This window comes from Ambystoma mexicanum, chromosome 13 (genome assembly GCF_040938575.1).
Source record: "Ambystoma mexicanum isolate Mex_15411 chromosome 13, UKY_AmexF1_1, whole genome shotgun sequence".
Lineage (NCBI taxonomy): Eukaryota > Metazoa > Chordata > Amphibia > Caudata > Ambystomatidae > Ambystoma > Ambystoma mexicanum.
The window spans coordinates 283,020,218-283,036,653 of NC_090938.1; the positions used below are offsets into that span (position 1 = coordinate 283,020,218).

General features: G+C 45.1%; 1 protein-coding gene across 1 annotated transcript; it reads right to left on the reverse strand.

Annotated features, from left to right (window-relative positions):
* Positions 1–349: 349 nt before the first annotated feature.
* On the reverse strand, positions 350–8,923 carry LOC138521170 (uncharacterized). The gene is made up of 4 exons (XM_069633759.1): positions 8,468–8,923; positions 8,270–8,329; positions 7,925–8,083; positions 350–7,639 (listed from the first exon to the last, which is right to left on the reverse strand). The coding sequence occupies exon 4, from the start codon at positions 4,024–4,026 to the stop codon at positions 2,431–2,433; it is 1,596 nt and encodes a 531-aa protein (XP_069489860.1). The 5' UTR covers positions 4,027–7,639; positions 7,925–8,083; positions 8,270–8,329; positions 8,468–8,923; the 3' UTR covers positions 350–2,430.
* Between the last annotated feature and the right edge of the window lie 7,513 nt (positions 8,924–16,436).

Below are 16,436 nucleotides of genomic sequence, written 5' to 3' on the forward strand. Positions count from 1 at the left end.
TGCTTGCTACTTTGTATCTAAAATGTCTGAGAAACAGGCACTGCGGGCTGTTATGCAAACCTACTCTCTTGATCTCAGGCAGAATGATCGGATGGTGACGGCTTTTGTGAACAAACGTAAATATCGCCGGCCACCTGTAAATGTATATAGTTTTTGCCAGAAATGTAAGTGTGTTAATAATCAATAGATATGTGTACAGGGCTAAATAAAAACATCTTGTACTTTTAAACAACCGTCTCCTTCTTACTTGTGTCATGTTTAATATTTTTTTTTTTCTTTTTAAACAAACAAAATGTTGTACTAGCCATGCTTGAAATAATTAGACGCAAAACGTATGGTTGGTATAAATAATAATATTCTTTTATTACAAACAGAACCTTTGTTTATACAGGCTGTAGTGGGTATAGATATAAAGACATTTACATAACCACGTATTTTATTACAAACAGCGCATTTGTTTAATCAACAGGTGTGCGTATACTTATAAAAAACAGATACATAAACCATATACATATGACAAAGGTTAAAAACTGTTCTTAAAATTAAGAGAAAACACAGTTACACACTAAACCAGGCCTCGCGTTTGGGTTTATTTTTCTTTCTTCTTCTCTTTATGGAAATATCTAGGGACTCAACATCCTCGGACGTGGTTTTAACACCAGTGTCTTTCAATGTCTCAAGCAGCTCGCGATGGCCCATGTTTCCCACTAAAGTGGCCGGAATGTTTAAGTCCGCAGCAGATTGCATGAACAGATCCCAGCCTCTAGGCTTTTTGTGTCTTCCAAAGGCCTGTGGGTTGGTAATGCTGCGAACTAAATCATGGACATTTGAACCTTTGACAGGCGTACCTTTATATACAAACTCCCCCTTTGCGTTCCAGGGTACCAGCCCCTGCTCACCGGTCATCTTGTTCAACAATAATTCCGCATTCTTACGATAACGGGGGTTAATGGTATTCAGGATTTCAGAGACCAGGGGATCAGAAACGGGGTGTCCGGGATTTGTGTTGCCGAGACTCGTAGGCTCTTCAGGGGGCATGTACAATGTTAGTTTGTTCTTCTCATTGGCGACTTGTCTAAAATGTGTTAAGTATTTCTGGAGAATCGCGGAATAGAGGGTAACCTTGTCGTAGTCTGATAAATCATGCCGACGTAGGACATCTTGCATTTCAGAATCGATCCGGAGGGTTGCTGATTTTCGAATATCAGGCTCTTCCCTGTTATGGGTGCTCAGACCATCCAGCTGACGCTTGTCAACCAGATACACCTTCTGACTGTGCTCCATTAACCGCCCCCTAGAAGCCTGGTGATCAGAGGCAATGCAAGACCTAGGAGTGCTCCTATGAAACCTCCAGATTGTTTTAAAAGCTTTCTTTTAACTTTTATGGAGGCCCGCTTGTTACCCAGCTACTTGAGGATTAGCTTCTTCTTTTTTAAGACACCTAGCTGACGGCCGGATAGCGGTACGTTCCCCTGACGGTATTGAAGGCAATCTCGGCTATAGCCGATACTAGATCATCAGAAGCCGAGCACAGAATGGCCCTGCGTTGCTGGGGCGGTGCCGTTACTAGCATTTTAAGGAGAGCGTAGTTCCGGCGTATACGTGCCGTCATGATGGTCGGTCGCTGGTACTAATGAGGTCTGTTTTGCACCTCACCGGGTTTTTCTAGAGGGCTTCTGTATGTAGACGACCGGTAAATCCGGATGGAAAATACCTGTGCGCAGTCGGTAGTCCTCTAAGGTGTTTGTCTTTAAATCCACCAATAAGTAGCCATAAGGTTTACGGGTAGCGTCTTCAAAGGCCTCCATGAAAAATCGGCTGTTACCCGGATACATCTGGCGTGCTAGAACCGAGAGTAGTTGTTTATCTCTGGGGTTCTTAAACAGAATGATATAACTGGCGTTTAGAGTTATCGAGCGGTTGCCCTTGGCCTTGTAGAATAAATTCTGTACAATGTAGCAGATACTAAGGCTCCTATGATGTGAGTATTGTGTAAAAGCCTTTTCCAATTCGGGACTCTGACCGCCCTCCATCATGAGATCATCTACGATAATCATGTTAATAAGGTTTGGTGGTAGCAACCGATCATCATTCAGAGTCTCTGGTAACCCCTTCACAAACTTCAGATGCGGTATTTCAGAGGCCAGTTCGTTATACAAGTTCTGCCAGCACGAATAAAACCAGATGACATTATCAGGTGGGGCCGACATGGTGGTGCGGGCATTTTCTAGGAGCTGTTTGATAAAATAACTTTTACCGCAGCTGGAAGGACCCGCTAGCACGCATGAAAAAGGGTGTTGAAGGCGCGTGTCCATCATACACGATGCTTCCTTTTCAGTAACCGTAGGGTAATGTTTTGTAGTCGTTTGTGAGCACCCTTTTATCAAACACCACCCTCAAAGTCTTCTACAGTGTCTGGGTGCTGATCTCTCAGCGTTTTTTCTCCCGCACTATGGATGGCTGCTGCATCACAATAGATTTGATGGTGTTTTCTAAAGTGTACTCACGCACCAGCTCTTTCAAACTGTCAAAATTGATCTTCAAGCTGTTGCTGACGTTCAAAGTGATGCCTTTTACTTTCATACAGACCGCCCCTGAGGATGTGCGATAGGAATATGTTTTGGGCCCTGCAGAAACAAATTCTATAATGTGCTCACCAGGAGCTAATTCACTTGTTAGATTACCCAGATAATCACCCAGTGGGGGATTCTCCTGGCCGGGGGCGCTAACAAAAATAACCGAATCGGTGTCGTGGTACAGACACCTCTCCTGGAGAGCATCCACGATTGTATAAAGTTCCAGACGGGCATGAGCGGTTGTGAAACAGGCGATGAATATGTTTATATTGTTGGAACACGTAGGGTACTCCTCAGCGTATTTCCAACAGAGGCATGCTGTTTCCTCATCTATAAACTGCAGGCTTGAAATGTCATAACCTGCGTCAAAAAGATAGGCTGTCAACTTATCAGGGTCGGTTATAATAGATGTGTTTGCTAAATTTGTTCTCTGAGCAAATTTACCCCATAAGGAATTTAAGCACAGCTTGGCTAGCTGCCGTCTGGAAGGGTTATTCTCGATGAATTCTGGTCTTAAACGGATACCCTGATGTGTGTAATAGTCATCTATGTACTTCTGGCGTGCTGCGGGGTCATCGCAGCCCTCGGGGTATCCTGAAGCTTCTTGTTTGCTCCGCAGGAACATACGAATGTACTCGCAAAAGAGTTCTACCGTAATGTTCTCAAAGTGCCATATTTCATGAATCTTCCCCAGACGGTACCCTTTCTGCAAGGCTACTTCTAACTCGACGGTACACCAGGTACCCGTGATCGAACGCTCCTCATCGCTATGTGTGCATTTTTCAGTCTGTTTTGACTCTGCACAAGCCATGCACAATGGGAACATGAGCTTACCAGAAATCCTCTGAGGGAGGACCGGAAAATAAATCTTCTTAGGGGGGTACACCTGGCATTTGATCAGTCCAAAATACTGCTTAATATCCCCAAAATTTTCATAGATGATCCGTGGGTGTCCTAAAGGATAGGGTTTTGAATGATTGATAAAGGGGTAGAGGCTGGTGAAGTCTAAGTAGTGTATCTTCTCACCAGGGGCTGTTTCGTGGTAGAGCTTGATAGCATTAGTCCTACCTCCAAAAAGAGCGTCACGCAGTTCTATGGGTTCTGGTAAATTCTTATGCTTGAGAAAAATCTTTAAATCAGAATCTTTTTTCAACATTTCGGTCCACTCATGCTCCCAAAGCGTAATAACGCGCAGACCCCTGGTCTCAAGAAAATTATTTTTTAAAAGAGTTCTCCTGTAAAGATGATCATACGTACACGCCGTCAGGGTGTTATAGTCATCTTTCTTATAACATTGTGGACACCCGTGATAAAAACACCCATTAAACTCATAGGCCATCTGCACACCGTTTAAAGACGCATAGCCGTCTAGAAAATAGGGGCCGATCTTTTTCTCTTCTCCGCGCAGGGCATGTTGTATAGGTGTCTTGATCTGTTCAGACATATACATTAGCCACTGAATGGAGGGTGTGGAAAATCATTTCTGGTGTCCATGATACATGTCTGGGGGTATGAGGGCTATTGTTTCAGACTTTAGAAACAGTTGCTTGTATATATGCATACACATGCTAGCCAGGGTGATGAATGTAAAGGGATCTACATATGTAACAAAATGTATCTTCATCTCGGGGTTTTCAGGATCATCCATAGTGTGGACCTGTCGGGTCATGTCTATGATGCAGTCTCGAAAACTGTTGCAGGCTGTTCTCAAAATATTGACGTCTTCACGACAATAGGTTTTTAGTTCTCTCTTAAAATCAAAAACCTGTGTTCGGGCCTCCGTATACCATTTAAGAAACGCCTCCTTGTCATCAGGCATCATGTATTCCGACCCATAACACTCCATAGGGGGGATGGCTCCCACATAGCTCTGATTCTGTACTGTATTAAAGAAATGGGGGAAATACCCTTTGGACCCAGGGAAGCCAAAAGCCTTAGGCAGTTTGCTTAATTTCATGGGTAGAAAATTCAAACTGTCGATAAAGCGGATTTTAAGGTCTGGCACAGCGAGGAGTTTCAACTTTGCACCCTGAGTTATCAGCTTGACGTCGACTCTCTCTTTAATCAGTTGTTGTATTATGAAGAAGCCATCGTAGCCCTGACTGTTGTGTGCCAAAAAGCTATACCCGTGGAATTTTTTGGTCAGAAATGTTGTAATGAAGCGGCTGCCGAAGTCAAATCCAGCGAATGACCAACTGTCGTCACGAGTCAGATGCCTGGCATAGATATAGTTGGGTATGTGTATGCCGGTCTCCTGCATGCACTCCATATCAAAGATTATGTAATTCTCGGTTTTGGCTATTTCTTTCGGGTGTGTCATATAACACTAGTGTTCATCCACGGAGACCACTTCTACATCACAGCGGGGACATATCCGACCCTTACATTCATGATTGGCCTTTATAAAACGGCCACAGGAACTGCAGTCTGTTTTTAGATGACATACGACTGTACCTTGAGCCGCCTTTTCAACGTGTTGTTGAAGACAGTCTTTGGATCGGGCAAAGGATTTACACCGGGGACATTTAAAGCCTGATTCACTGGTCACCACGCAACCGTCTCTCTGACACATGTTACAGTGCAAGTGGCACCTGTGAGCGGTTTTATTGCTGTATATGTGACAACAATGCGGGCATAAATTGCGAGCCCCTAGGAAACTCTGAAGGTTTAAGATTCCATAATAGTGCTGCTCGTGGTGTAAAATATATATAGTGTTCTTATTCACATTGTCACCTGCCGGGAAGTATTTCCAAACCCGGTCCTCATTATACAGGATTTTGATAGGCACACCAAAGTGATCCTCAAATAAACGCAGATCATTAAAACCAACCATAACATCAGGTGGTATACCCAATACGCTGTGAACCTCCATAGCTCTTGCCTGAATGTATCCATCCGTAACGGTTCTAGGCTCTAGCAGGCCTATAATGCTTGCAGCCATACATATGTTTAGGTCCCCGTAATTAAAATCCAAGAGCCAGCGTTTCTTCTTGGAAACCACCATACTGTAAAGGGTTTTCTTCAGGGGTCTGTACACACCACCCTCTCTAGCCCTGACAACCACCGACACAAGTCTCAAGGGCTCGGTTATGACCAGTTCCGCCTTACTTTGTAGCAGTTTTCCAATGTTTTCTAGAAACTGCAAAACATCAAAGGTCTGCCGAAACGATCGCCTGGTGAAAAGAGGCCTGTTTAAAACAGTACTGTCTAGGCGTATCTGGACAAAATCGTTAGGCCCAACCGTTTCAAGAATCTGAGAGATGAGCCTTTCAGTAGTTTCTGTGATCATTAAGAGAGCTTGTCCGGTTGATCTTAACCTATCCAGATTTATAAAGCGGAACACCTCATAGTGTTCAATGCTTCGAAACTTTGGTAGATCTCGCTGGTATGTACCCATACTCTGCAAGAAAACCGTGTCAGTTTCATCCTGAGGGGGTGTGTTTTGGGGTTGCGCCTCTAAATCTTTAAGGACGCGCTGCATGATTATCATTTTAGCTTTTCTCAGGCGTTTGAGAAACATTTTCCTCTGCCTGAGGGTTTGAAGCCATTTGAAGCGACGTGCCGGTAAATCTTTTAAAGCGGGATCTCGTTTTTTATCAGGGTTTGAGGGGATGTTTGTGTTTTCCAACACTGGCCGCGGTGTCTCGGGCGCAGCATTTAAGCAGGACACGGATGTACCCACCCCGGGGTCCACCCCTATGCTTAAAAGCTCTGGGGGTTCTGCAAAACCAGGCCGGGGCTGTATATGCTTTTGTAGCGCCCATTTCTTTTTAAGTTTGTTTTTAAGAGTTGGTGGTGTGTTCTTTTTCATCCTTTTTTTAGCTATGGTGTTCACCCTGTTTTTAGAATCCCTAGCGAAAAGGGCGTGTTTGGCCTTAGACACGCGCTTACGCATGTCTACTAGATGTTTTTTACCAAACAGATGTCTCAAGCGCCAGGCCTGGCGTCATAATCTAGAGCTGTTATGCGGGCATGATAAGTGTTTTTCCTTTCGCAGTTTTTTTAAACCGGGGGCCCGAAATAACTCTTTTACAACGTGTCCCTTTTTAGAAGCACGGATATTTACAAAACCGTTGGTTATATTGAGATTCACCGGATCGGTGGTATTTAAGGGGTATATATTAGAATCTGTACAAGGAATGACCGGTGTATGACGTTGTTGGTTTATACCGTTGGGCCCCCTGTAGGACAGATCAAGGGGTTTGAGGGAATATCCTGTTTCACCTATTTTTATGGGGGAATCTGAAATTATTATGATAGGCGTCGCCTTTAGGACGACCCGGGGGTTAGGTTGAACAACCACACGTTCTATAGCTTCAGAAGTCGTAATAGATCTCTCGGTGTTAGGGACCGTAGGTGTGTATGCCTGGGGTGGTGTTATATCTCTACAGCCCGGGGGCCACAGGAGCTGATGACCAGAGCCTATGCGGATGGGGATTGCTGGAGAGTACACAGGAGGTGGGGTGATCTCACCCCAAGCCGGGGACCCCTGTGGCGGACTATCATAGACTATGCGGTTGGGGATCGTTGGGGAGTACAAATGAGGGGGTGGGATCTCACCACAGCTGGGTGTCCACGGACGTGGGCTAACCGTCCCTCTGTCTAAAAGGTTTTCGGAGCCCACTACCGGGAGCCCCGGGCCCTGTGTAATCACACCCCTGATCTGTGTCTCTTGGGGAGATCCAACATTCACAGGTGCCACGGATATGGGTGATTCAAGAGTCTGGGCTATATGATTGTTGGGCACAATAACACATTGGGGGTTAATGGATACTACAATGTTTGCACACCCTTGAGCCACCCGCCCCCGGTTAAGTGATAAACCCCGCTTTTTATTTAAAATGAACTTGTTTGCAGACCCTTGAGACACACGACCCCTTTTAATCGCTAAGTCCTGCTTTTCGTTTAAAAGGAGCTTTACAGCCCCATCTAACACATCATTACAAACAGCTGCTTTATACAACAGCGGTGTAGGCGGCTGACCTGCAACTGTAGGGGTTCGAGCTGTCGGGGTCACAGTGGACGGCTGCGCTATAACTTCTTTCTCAACAGCAGCACACGCCCTAAAATAAAAGAAAAAAAAACTGTTTTAGTTTTATATTAAAGACCAAATAATACATTACTACACATTGTTCAAATAAAACTCAAGGTATACAAGCCCCTTTAAAATATTAAAAGAAACTGTTTGATAAAAAATTAGACCTGTGCAACACTCTAGAATAACATGATCGGGCCGTTATGGGGTTTTACAAAGACACGCTAAAATATTAACAATCCCTGTTAAGGAAAACAAAAACAAACAAAAAAAAGAAAGGCGGGGTTCTCCGTGATGCTTTATGCATACTTACATTCTGGACCCTTGGCAGGGTGCTTCCTTTTTAATGACGTGTTAGCCGAAGGTGCTGGGTATCTGGCGTGGGCCCTGGGGGTGGCATCAGAGGCTGATGGTCCAGCGGACTGGGGAACTGACGGGGACAGTGGAGGCGTTGGTCCTACACGATGTATATCTGCAATAAAAACCAAAGAAAACATTTACCACCAGGGGCTACATCAAAGAGTCACATGGCAGACCTCTGCTTCAAATACATAATCAAGTTTTACACTAAAGACTCAATTTGTGGAAAACATCAGGACCCCTATAAAAACAGGGTTCGACCTTTAATGAACATATCTAAAGTGGAAATAATAATTACCTGCTACAAGCCCCGCTGCCTCTCGCACATCTGCAGAAGCGGCGCCCGCATGGATCACCGCTAGAAAATAAGGAAACAACATATGTTATTGTAAATACCCAATATTAAATAGCTATAATCATCTTATGCTCATGCCATAAAACTACATTATGTATATTAACAACAGTTACTAGTAACATCTGTATTAAAAGTACACACCGGCGGTATCGATAGTAGGAATTCCGTATTCTGTCAAGAGGTCGATAAGTGCTTCGGAATTTATACACGCGTCCTCCAAGGCGGCATCCCATACAGCATAACCATCGGCTGGAAGCAATAAATAAAATAAATAGATAAATAAATAAGCCTCTGCCCTCCCATACTGCAAATGCCCAAACCCGGCCCTTATTAGCTGGGGACCCCTTTGGGGTCAACTCGATGGTGACCTGGGCGGGGAGGCTAATAGTTCTGACCAGCCTTGTTGTTGAATAAATATTATTTAAAAACCCAAAATACCCCATTGTGCCGTTTCCTTGAGCTAGCTTTATCAAACAGTAACATCAAACATAGTGCAAATGCCTTCCGGCGTTATTTCAAAACAGCCTTCTAAAAGTTAATGGCTTAAATGGAGCCGTAAATATGCGACTGTTGTAAAATAAAATGCCTAAACCAGGTGTGCCATCAGCCCTTTCATTTATAAAGAACAGAGGTGTATACTTCAATGAATGCCTGTAACCCGCGGGTGCTTTAAAGCTTCTGTAAACCTTTATTTATTTATTTATTTATTTTTGTCTTAAAAGAACATGCATGTCTTTTAAAAATGAATGCGCTATTCCTCACGTGTGTTCTATAGAGGCTGTAAACCAGGGCTCAAATCATGGTAAATGAGAAACATTGACTGGCCACTTTGAATTTGAGTTAAAGTCGAACTTGTGGATCGAACATCAGGCGGCTTGCCGCCAGACACTTCACCAGTGCACTATAGAGCCTGATGAAAAAGAACAAGCAACTAAAAGTTGAAATGTCCCATTTTGGTACTGCAAGATCCAGGGAAAACATTTGTATTCGGCCTTGGATTTTAAAGCATCCCCACATATTAACGTTTTCAGAAACACTATCAGAAGAAAATATCCGCGCTTGGCTGTGTGTGTGTGTTGATTTTATGAAAGGCAAATGCCATTTGTGCTGTGCAATTTGGCTGGTTATGCAAAGCCAGTTTAATGAAATGTGCATAATTCAACTAAATATGCTCATTTCTGGAGGCGTCCCATCCCATGCTGTTTGTTTACTAGCACCCCCCCACTTTATTTATTTATTTTTTTGTTGTAAAGTTGGGGCTCTGCAGCTGCTGTTTGCGGCTGCAGCGCTCTTCATTTGCAGGAATGATTTTTTTTTTTTAAATGTCCGGGGAGCTGCGAATTTCCACAGCTCCCCGGCCACTGGAGCACATGTGGCACACAGGCCCCCCACCCCCAACCCATGGATCAGGGAGGGGGCCCATTTTTAAATTAGCCCTGGAGGGGTGAACAGGGATGGCTCGGCCCTGTTCACCCCTCCAGGATGAGCACAGCGAACAGCCTCAGCTCTGCATGATGCCAGAGCCCCAGGCAAGCTTGTTTCAATAGATAAGGATTATCTTATCTATTGAAATGTGCTTGCCTGCGGCTCTGGCTTCCTGCTGCTGGGCCTTTGTTCACCAGCCCCTAGCAGCAGGAAGCCAGAGGCAAACCGTGCGCCTCTTGATACAGATGCACATTTTTTGTTTTAAAAAGAAATGCATGCGTGGGCAGGGGTGGACTGGGAACCAAAAGAGGCCCTGGAAATAATTTTCAAGGTGACCCCATATTACACATTTGCAGCAATCCCAAACCATTTCCTAAGAGAAAATGTGAAAATAAAATACAAAAGAGGCCCATGGTGCAGAGGCCCACCAGAAATTCTCCAGAGTTTCCTGTAGGCCAATCCACCCCTGGGTCTGGGGCTTACAGCAGCCATCCGCACCATGTAGATGCTAATACAACCACTCAGGGCGGATGACCGCTGCATACAGCGCTCATCTTAATATAAATAACTTACAACAGTGCAGGCTGCAACTGTGGTGCCTGGGCCACAGTGCTTTAAACGGGCTGGGACCCCAGGACCTCATAAGGATGCCTAGCTCCTGAAAGGGGGATTTCAAGGCGCTACATTTAAGGTGCATTTGGTGTAGCGCCTAGACACCCGCTTTCAAGAGCTATGCCTGCTTTTTATGAAAAGCAGGCATAGCTCTTGAAAGCGGGTGTCTAGGCGCTACACCTAAGGAGCATTTGGAGGATACTGGGGGGTTTAAGTGTTATGGCACAAAGAAACACCCATTATAATTCATTCATCACAGACTAAAATGCTCTTAAATTGTAAAAAAAAAATAAACATTTAGAATGTGCAAGATTGTGCATTCCTGCCAATGCCACCTTACTACAGCAACACGATAAAACAGGGAACACTGCAGTTTCCAATGGGCGCATAATCATGGCAAAGGGGAACCAGAGCCCCAAATACAGACAAAGACACCCGCAAAACCGGGGCACCTCAGCACACCCCTCCACGGGCCCATGGCTATGCATGCACAATACAAAGGGCCACATTATTATTATCATTATTATTATTATTTTTTCAAAAGACAGGCCAGACTGGCAATTGATTTTTAAAAAGCTAATACGGTGCAACTACACATATGTCTTTAAAGCACCACACGCTGACCATTGTTTTAAACATAGCGGCCCCCAGCATTTACCCCAGAGTCTAACAAACAAACATATTTTGTACCTATGCACATGTATATATTTTTAAACACAGTGGCATGTCAATAATTGAATATAAAAGATAGTACCTGGGGCAGGACTAAAATCTAGCACAGCCCCTAGTGAAAGGTCTGGGAAGAGGTCCTGTAGATAAATTAGGAAAAGTTAGCATTTTACATAAAACTAATAGAGGCTGCAGCATGTCAGAGTTTATAGACCCCTTACCTGATAGTTTGTCTGATCCTGCTACTGCATGGTAGCTGTAACGAGCACGATGACTTCACACACACACACACACACTGGGTCTGCAGATGGTTAATTCTTAACAGGCGTCGAAAAAGGACTGACAACAGTTAAACCACCCCTCTTTATAATGGTATCTCAAAATTGGCGGGCTTTGCAGTTATCTGTGAAATTAACTCCAGATGGTCACCAGCGTTTGCCGCTCAAGATAAGGTCCTAGGGCTTTGAGACCGGATCTAAGGGTCTTGGGGGAAGGGGAGGGCTGGGGGATGCATGGCCAGCCGGATACCATCCTCCCGGAAATTCCAAGGGCTCCTCCACTGACTGGGACTGCCTGGGTGTGGCTGCATCCCCCGGAAATTCAAAGTGATCCATCAGGCCACGGCACTTCCCCCCTACACATTCTGCTGAGGGCTGCAAGAACAGGCCATGCGGGCACCAAGGCCATTTCCGGCCTCCCCTGGAATTTCAGAAATGTACTTCAACAGCATGTCCGCTGGGCCTGTTCCTGTTAGATTACAGCTATAACACCACGGGGCTGGGCCCAACATCTGCTTTTAAGCTCTCTCTCTCTATATATATATATATATATATATATATAGAAGGCTGGCAGGGGTGTGGGATGAACATGGCTTGCGCAGACCCTTGTGCATGCCATTTTGCAGCCTGAGTGCCTTGAAAAGGACAGAGACCTCCACTGATGGCCCAGGATCCACACACGGACCCTTGCAGAACCACAGGGTCTTGCTTCACAAGCCTGTTGGACTCAGATCCATCACCCCAACATTTATTATGAATATTATAATTCATTAAAAAAAAAAAATTTAAAATGTTTCCTACCCAGCATAAGCGATTGGAAAATTATATATTAAAATTAATATTTCATAAAAATATGGGAAAAAAAAGTTCTCCCCAGCATAACCAGCCGAAAAATTATGAAATATTAATTTTTCATAAACATAAAAAATTATTAATTTTAATAATCATAAAAATTAATTTGTTATGCTTATGAAAAATTAATATTTCCTAATTACCCATTTTTTATATAATTACATGTATATTTTCGATTTTTTTTTTGGTTGTTGATTTTTTTCTTTTTCTTTTTCTAATTCTTACCTGTCTTATTATAAGTGTAGACACCCTGCCACACTATACTCAAGACCCGCTTTAACACCGCCACCCCTAGTCAACGCCCCCCTAGCTTCAATTTTATGTATACCTTACCGCACCTCCCCGGTCGCGTTGATGCTGTTTAATCAAAGTTTCAACCCGGTCCTCAAGATGGGCTTAGACCTACAGCCAAAACACTGCTGTATATATATATACACCCTACACGCCACGCCACGCCCCACCCTTCAAAACCCCGCTCCACACTTCCGGTTCTTTGGGGGGCATCCGGAGGAAGTCCCCTTGGGGCCCCAACCCTTGGGGGGACCTTCCCGATAGCCCCCATGATGTCACATCCGGTGGGACACCCCCGCTAAGGACCCAGGGACTGTTTGTAACGCTCACCTGATTCCCGCAGAGGCGCCGGTCTTGACTGGGTGAATGCCGTATCTTCAAAGGTGATGTATAACACACGGTTGGCTCTTTGGGCTGGACCTCTGTGCACTGTATGTCTGACTCGAAGAGTAAGATGTCTGCAGATAGAAAATATGGGATTAATGAACTGGGGTTATTGGGTGCCTCTCTCCTCTTCCCTTTCTCTTCTCCTGTAGAACCCCAAAGGTTAACGCCCTCACCTTAGGTAAGTGAACGCCGAGCTCTCCATCTGCCTCGGGGCAGGGTGCCGTAACCAGTTTCTTCACTGGATAAGGGTGCAGGCCTCTTGACCTCAGAGGACTGCTGTCCGTCGTTAACTGCACGAACGGTAAGTTCTGGGCACTTCAAATGTCTTAAAAGTCTTTTGTAATGATATCTCTTGTTTTGCAGGGTTCCGGCGATGGCGGATGGCGGGCTGATGAGAGTTGAGGATCCAACCCGCGTGAGGAATAGAAGCGCCTGGAAGCACGTAAGTAAGCGCTTGTAGCCTGCTTCACGATGCGCACTAACTGTCCCTTTTATCTTGCAGGTACAAGTTCGGAGCTTTAGAGAAGCTGAAGGGTGCTGGAATACCCACTGGATTCGGCGTGGGAAGGAGTAATGGCACGTGAGTAATAAAGTTGCCCAATGTCTTTAAACGCACCTTCTTTTGTCTTTCAGATGCGGGATGCAGCGCCGAAGGCCTCCGGAGCGTGCGAAGAGCTGGTAAGCTTTTGTCTTTCAGATGCCGGAATGCAGTGCGAAGACCTCCGGAGCATGCGAAGAGTAGGTAAGCCTTTGTCTTTCAGATGCCGGAATGCAGCGCGAGGCGTTGGTGACAGCCGATGGACCAGGTAAGAGATGCGCTGCCACTGAAGACCGTAGTGCTAACCTGTTCTTTCTTTGTCTTTACAGGTGCTGCTGAAGACTGGATTCCAGGATGGTAAGCCTTTGTTCCCTTAGGCCCAGGATCAGAAGCAGAAGACACAATGAGCGTTCTGCTGCAGAGAATGCAGAATAACGCAAAGCAAGATTCATCCATCGGATGTGGTTTAAATAGCCTCCTGTAGTGCTTAGGTCTCTCCTTCCACAGCCACGCCTAGGTAAGAAAAGAGTTCCTGCTTTCCAGAACAGTTCCAGTGTTCTGAACCTAGGGAGTGGCTCCTGCCCCACCCAACAGGAAAAGTAGTCCCAAACAGAAGAGGATCAGGGGTTCAACTGGCAGGTAAGTAAGCAGCATGGTCTGCTGCAGGCAAGTCCACCCAAGCATTATGAGCCCGGCGCTTCCAGCGCTGGGACTGGGCATCTTTATGAGCCTGGTGCCACTGGCGCCAGGACATGGTCCAAAAGGTCCCTCCCAAACCGGGCTTCTCCGGGGGTTTGGGCTTGTTAGGAAATGTTCGATGAAATCTTTTGATTAGACGAGGCGCGTGGACATATTCTGCAGGTTCCCAGGATCTTTCTTGGGGACCGTAGCCTTTCCAGTCAATCAGGTAAAATAGTTTAGATTTGGAGATCTTGGAATCCAGGATGCTTTTGACTTCAAACTCGAGTTCTCCATCAATTAGAATAGGTTTTGGAGATGTAGTTAGTCGGGTTTGAGGTTGCACGGGTTTTAATAGAGAGACGTGGAAGACCGGATGTATCTTCATGTGAGGGGGCCAGTCCAACTTGACCGCTACTGGATTTACTATGGTAGTGATGGAATAGGGACCAAGGTATCTTGGGTTGAATGTGCGTGGTCCTTTTAGAGGTAGATATTTGGTGGATAACCAGACTTGATCTCCTACTTGATATTGGGGGGCTTCCTTCCGATGTTGGTCTGCTCCTTTCTTGTATTGTTCTTTAGCCCTTTGAAGGTGAGAAACGGCTTCCTTAAAGGCTTGGGTGATTGTAGAATGCAGGTGGTCTACTGCTGGTGTTCCAAGATCTTGGAGTGGATCCAACTCCGAGGTTGACTACCGTATAAAAGAAAAAACGGGGTCTTCCCAGTTCCCGAGTGGACAGAGTTATTGTAGGCATATTCGGCTATCCAAAGGATATCTTTCCAAGTTTTTTCAGTTTGTTGTAGCATGCAGCGCAAATACTGTTCCAGAGTTTGATTGGTCCTCTCGGTTTGTCCGTCGGTTTGAGGGTGGTGGCTGGTCGAAAGTCTCACATCAATTTGAGCCGACCGACAGCAACTTCGCCAAAAATGAGAAATAAATTGACTACCTCGATCCGAAATTAGAACTGAAGGAAAACCGTGCAGTCGGACGATGTTTTCGAGAAATTCTCGGGCCAGAGTTGCTGCTGTTGGTAAGCCTTTGAGTGGAATGAAATGCGCCATCTTGGAGAATAGGTCCATGATTACTAGGATCGTATTGTATCCGGAGCATGGAGGTAGATCGGTGATGAAGTCCATAGAAAGCGTATGCCAAGGGCGAGGCGGGATGTCAATAGGGCGTAAGAGGCCGGCTGGTTTTTCCTTTTGACTCTTGTTTTGGGCGCATACTCCACAGGACATTATAAAGTCTCTGATATCTTTTTTCCAAGACGGCCACCAGAAGTAGCGCTTGATCTTTTCCGAGGTCTTGGTCATACCGGGATGTCCTTCCATTAAAGAATCGTGATAACAAGAGATTACCTTTTTCTGTAAATCTGTGCTGGGCAGGTATAACCGTTCTTGGAAATATAATAGGTTGTCCTTCACCATAAAGTCCTTTCCATGCAGATGCCGATTCTGTATGTCTGCTGGAGTTACCAGTAGCCTGGCTTTATCCTTAACTTCCTCTATGGATTGTGTGGCGATTACACCTAGAATTCTTTGTTCGGGAATGATAGGTACAGGTTTAGGATTGATCAAATGTTCTTCCACTCCCATCCGAGAAAGGGCATCAGCTTTACCGTTTTTTGTACCAGGTCGAAAGGTAATTATGAAGTCAAACTCGGCAAAGAATAGTGCTCAACGGAGTTGCCTAGAGGATTGAGCTTTTGCGGTTTTCAAATATTGCAGGTTTCGGTGATCTGTAATCACAGTAACGGTGTGTCGGGCCCCCAGAAGATAATGCCGCCAAGCCTTAAAGGCGGACTTGATAGCTAGAAGTTCCTTATCAGTAATAGTGTAATTGATTTCAGGAGGCGAGAATTTGCGGGACCAAAATGCCACGGGATGCAACTGATTGGTTACTGGGTCCTTTTGTGATAGAACTGCCCCCATAGCAAGGCTCGAAGCATCAGTTTCAACGATGTAGGGGAGTTCTGGGCGAGGATGTTTTAAGATCGGTGCAGAGATAAATCTAGTCTTCAAATTCTGGAAAGCTTGTTCCGCCTCGGTAGACCATTCAAAACGTTTGTTTTTCTTTAACAAGGCGGTGATGGGCTGGACTATTCGAGAGAATTCGGGGATAAACCTGCGGTAAAAGTTAGCGAAGCCTAACATGCTTTGAACACGTTTTACGGAGGATGGCGATGGCCATTTGAGAATTGCATCGACCTTCTTTGAATCCATACGCACTCCGCTAGGTGATAATATGAATCCCAAGAATTCAACTTCAGTCACGTTGAAAACACATTTTCCAACTTAGCGAAAAGTTTGTGTTGACGCAATCTCTCGAGGACCATTTTCACGTGTTTCCGATGTTCAGTTTCCGATGAAGAATAAA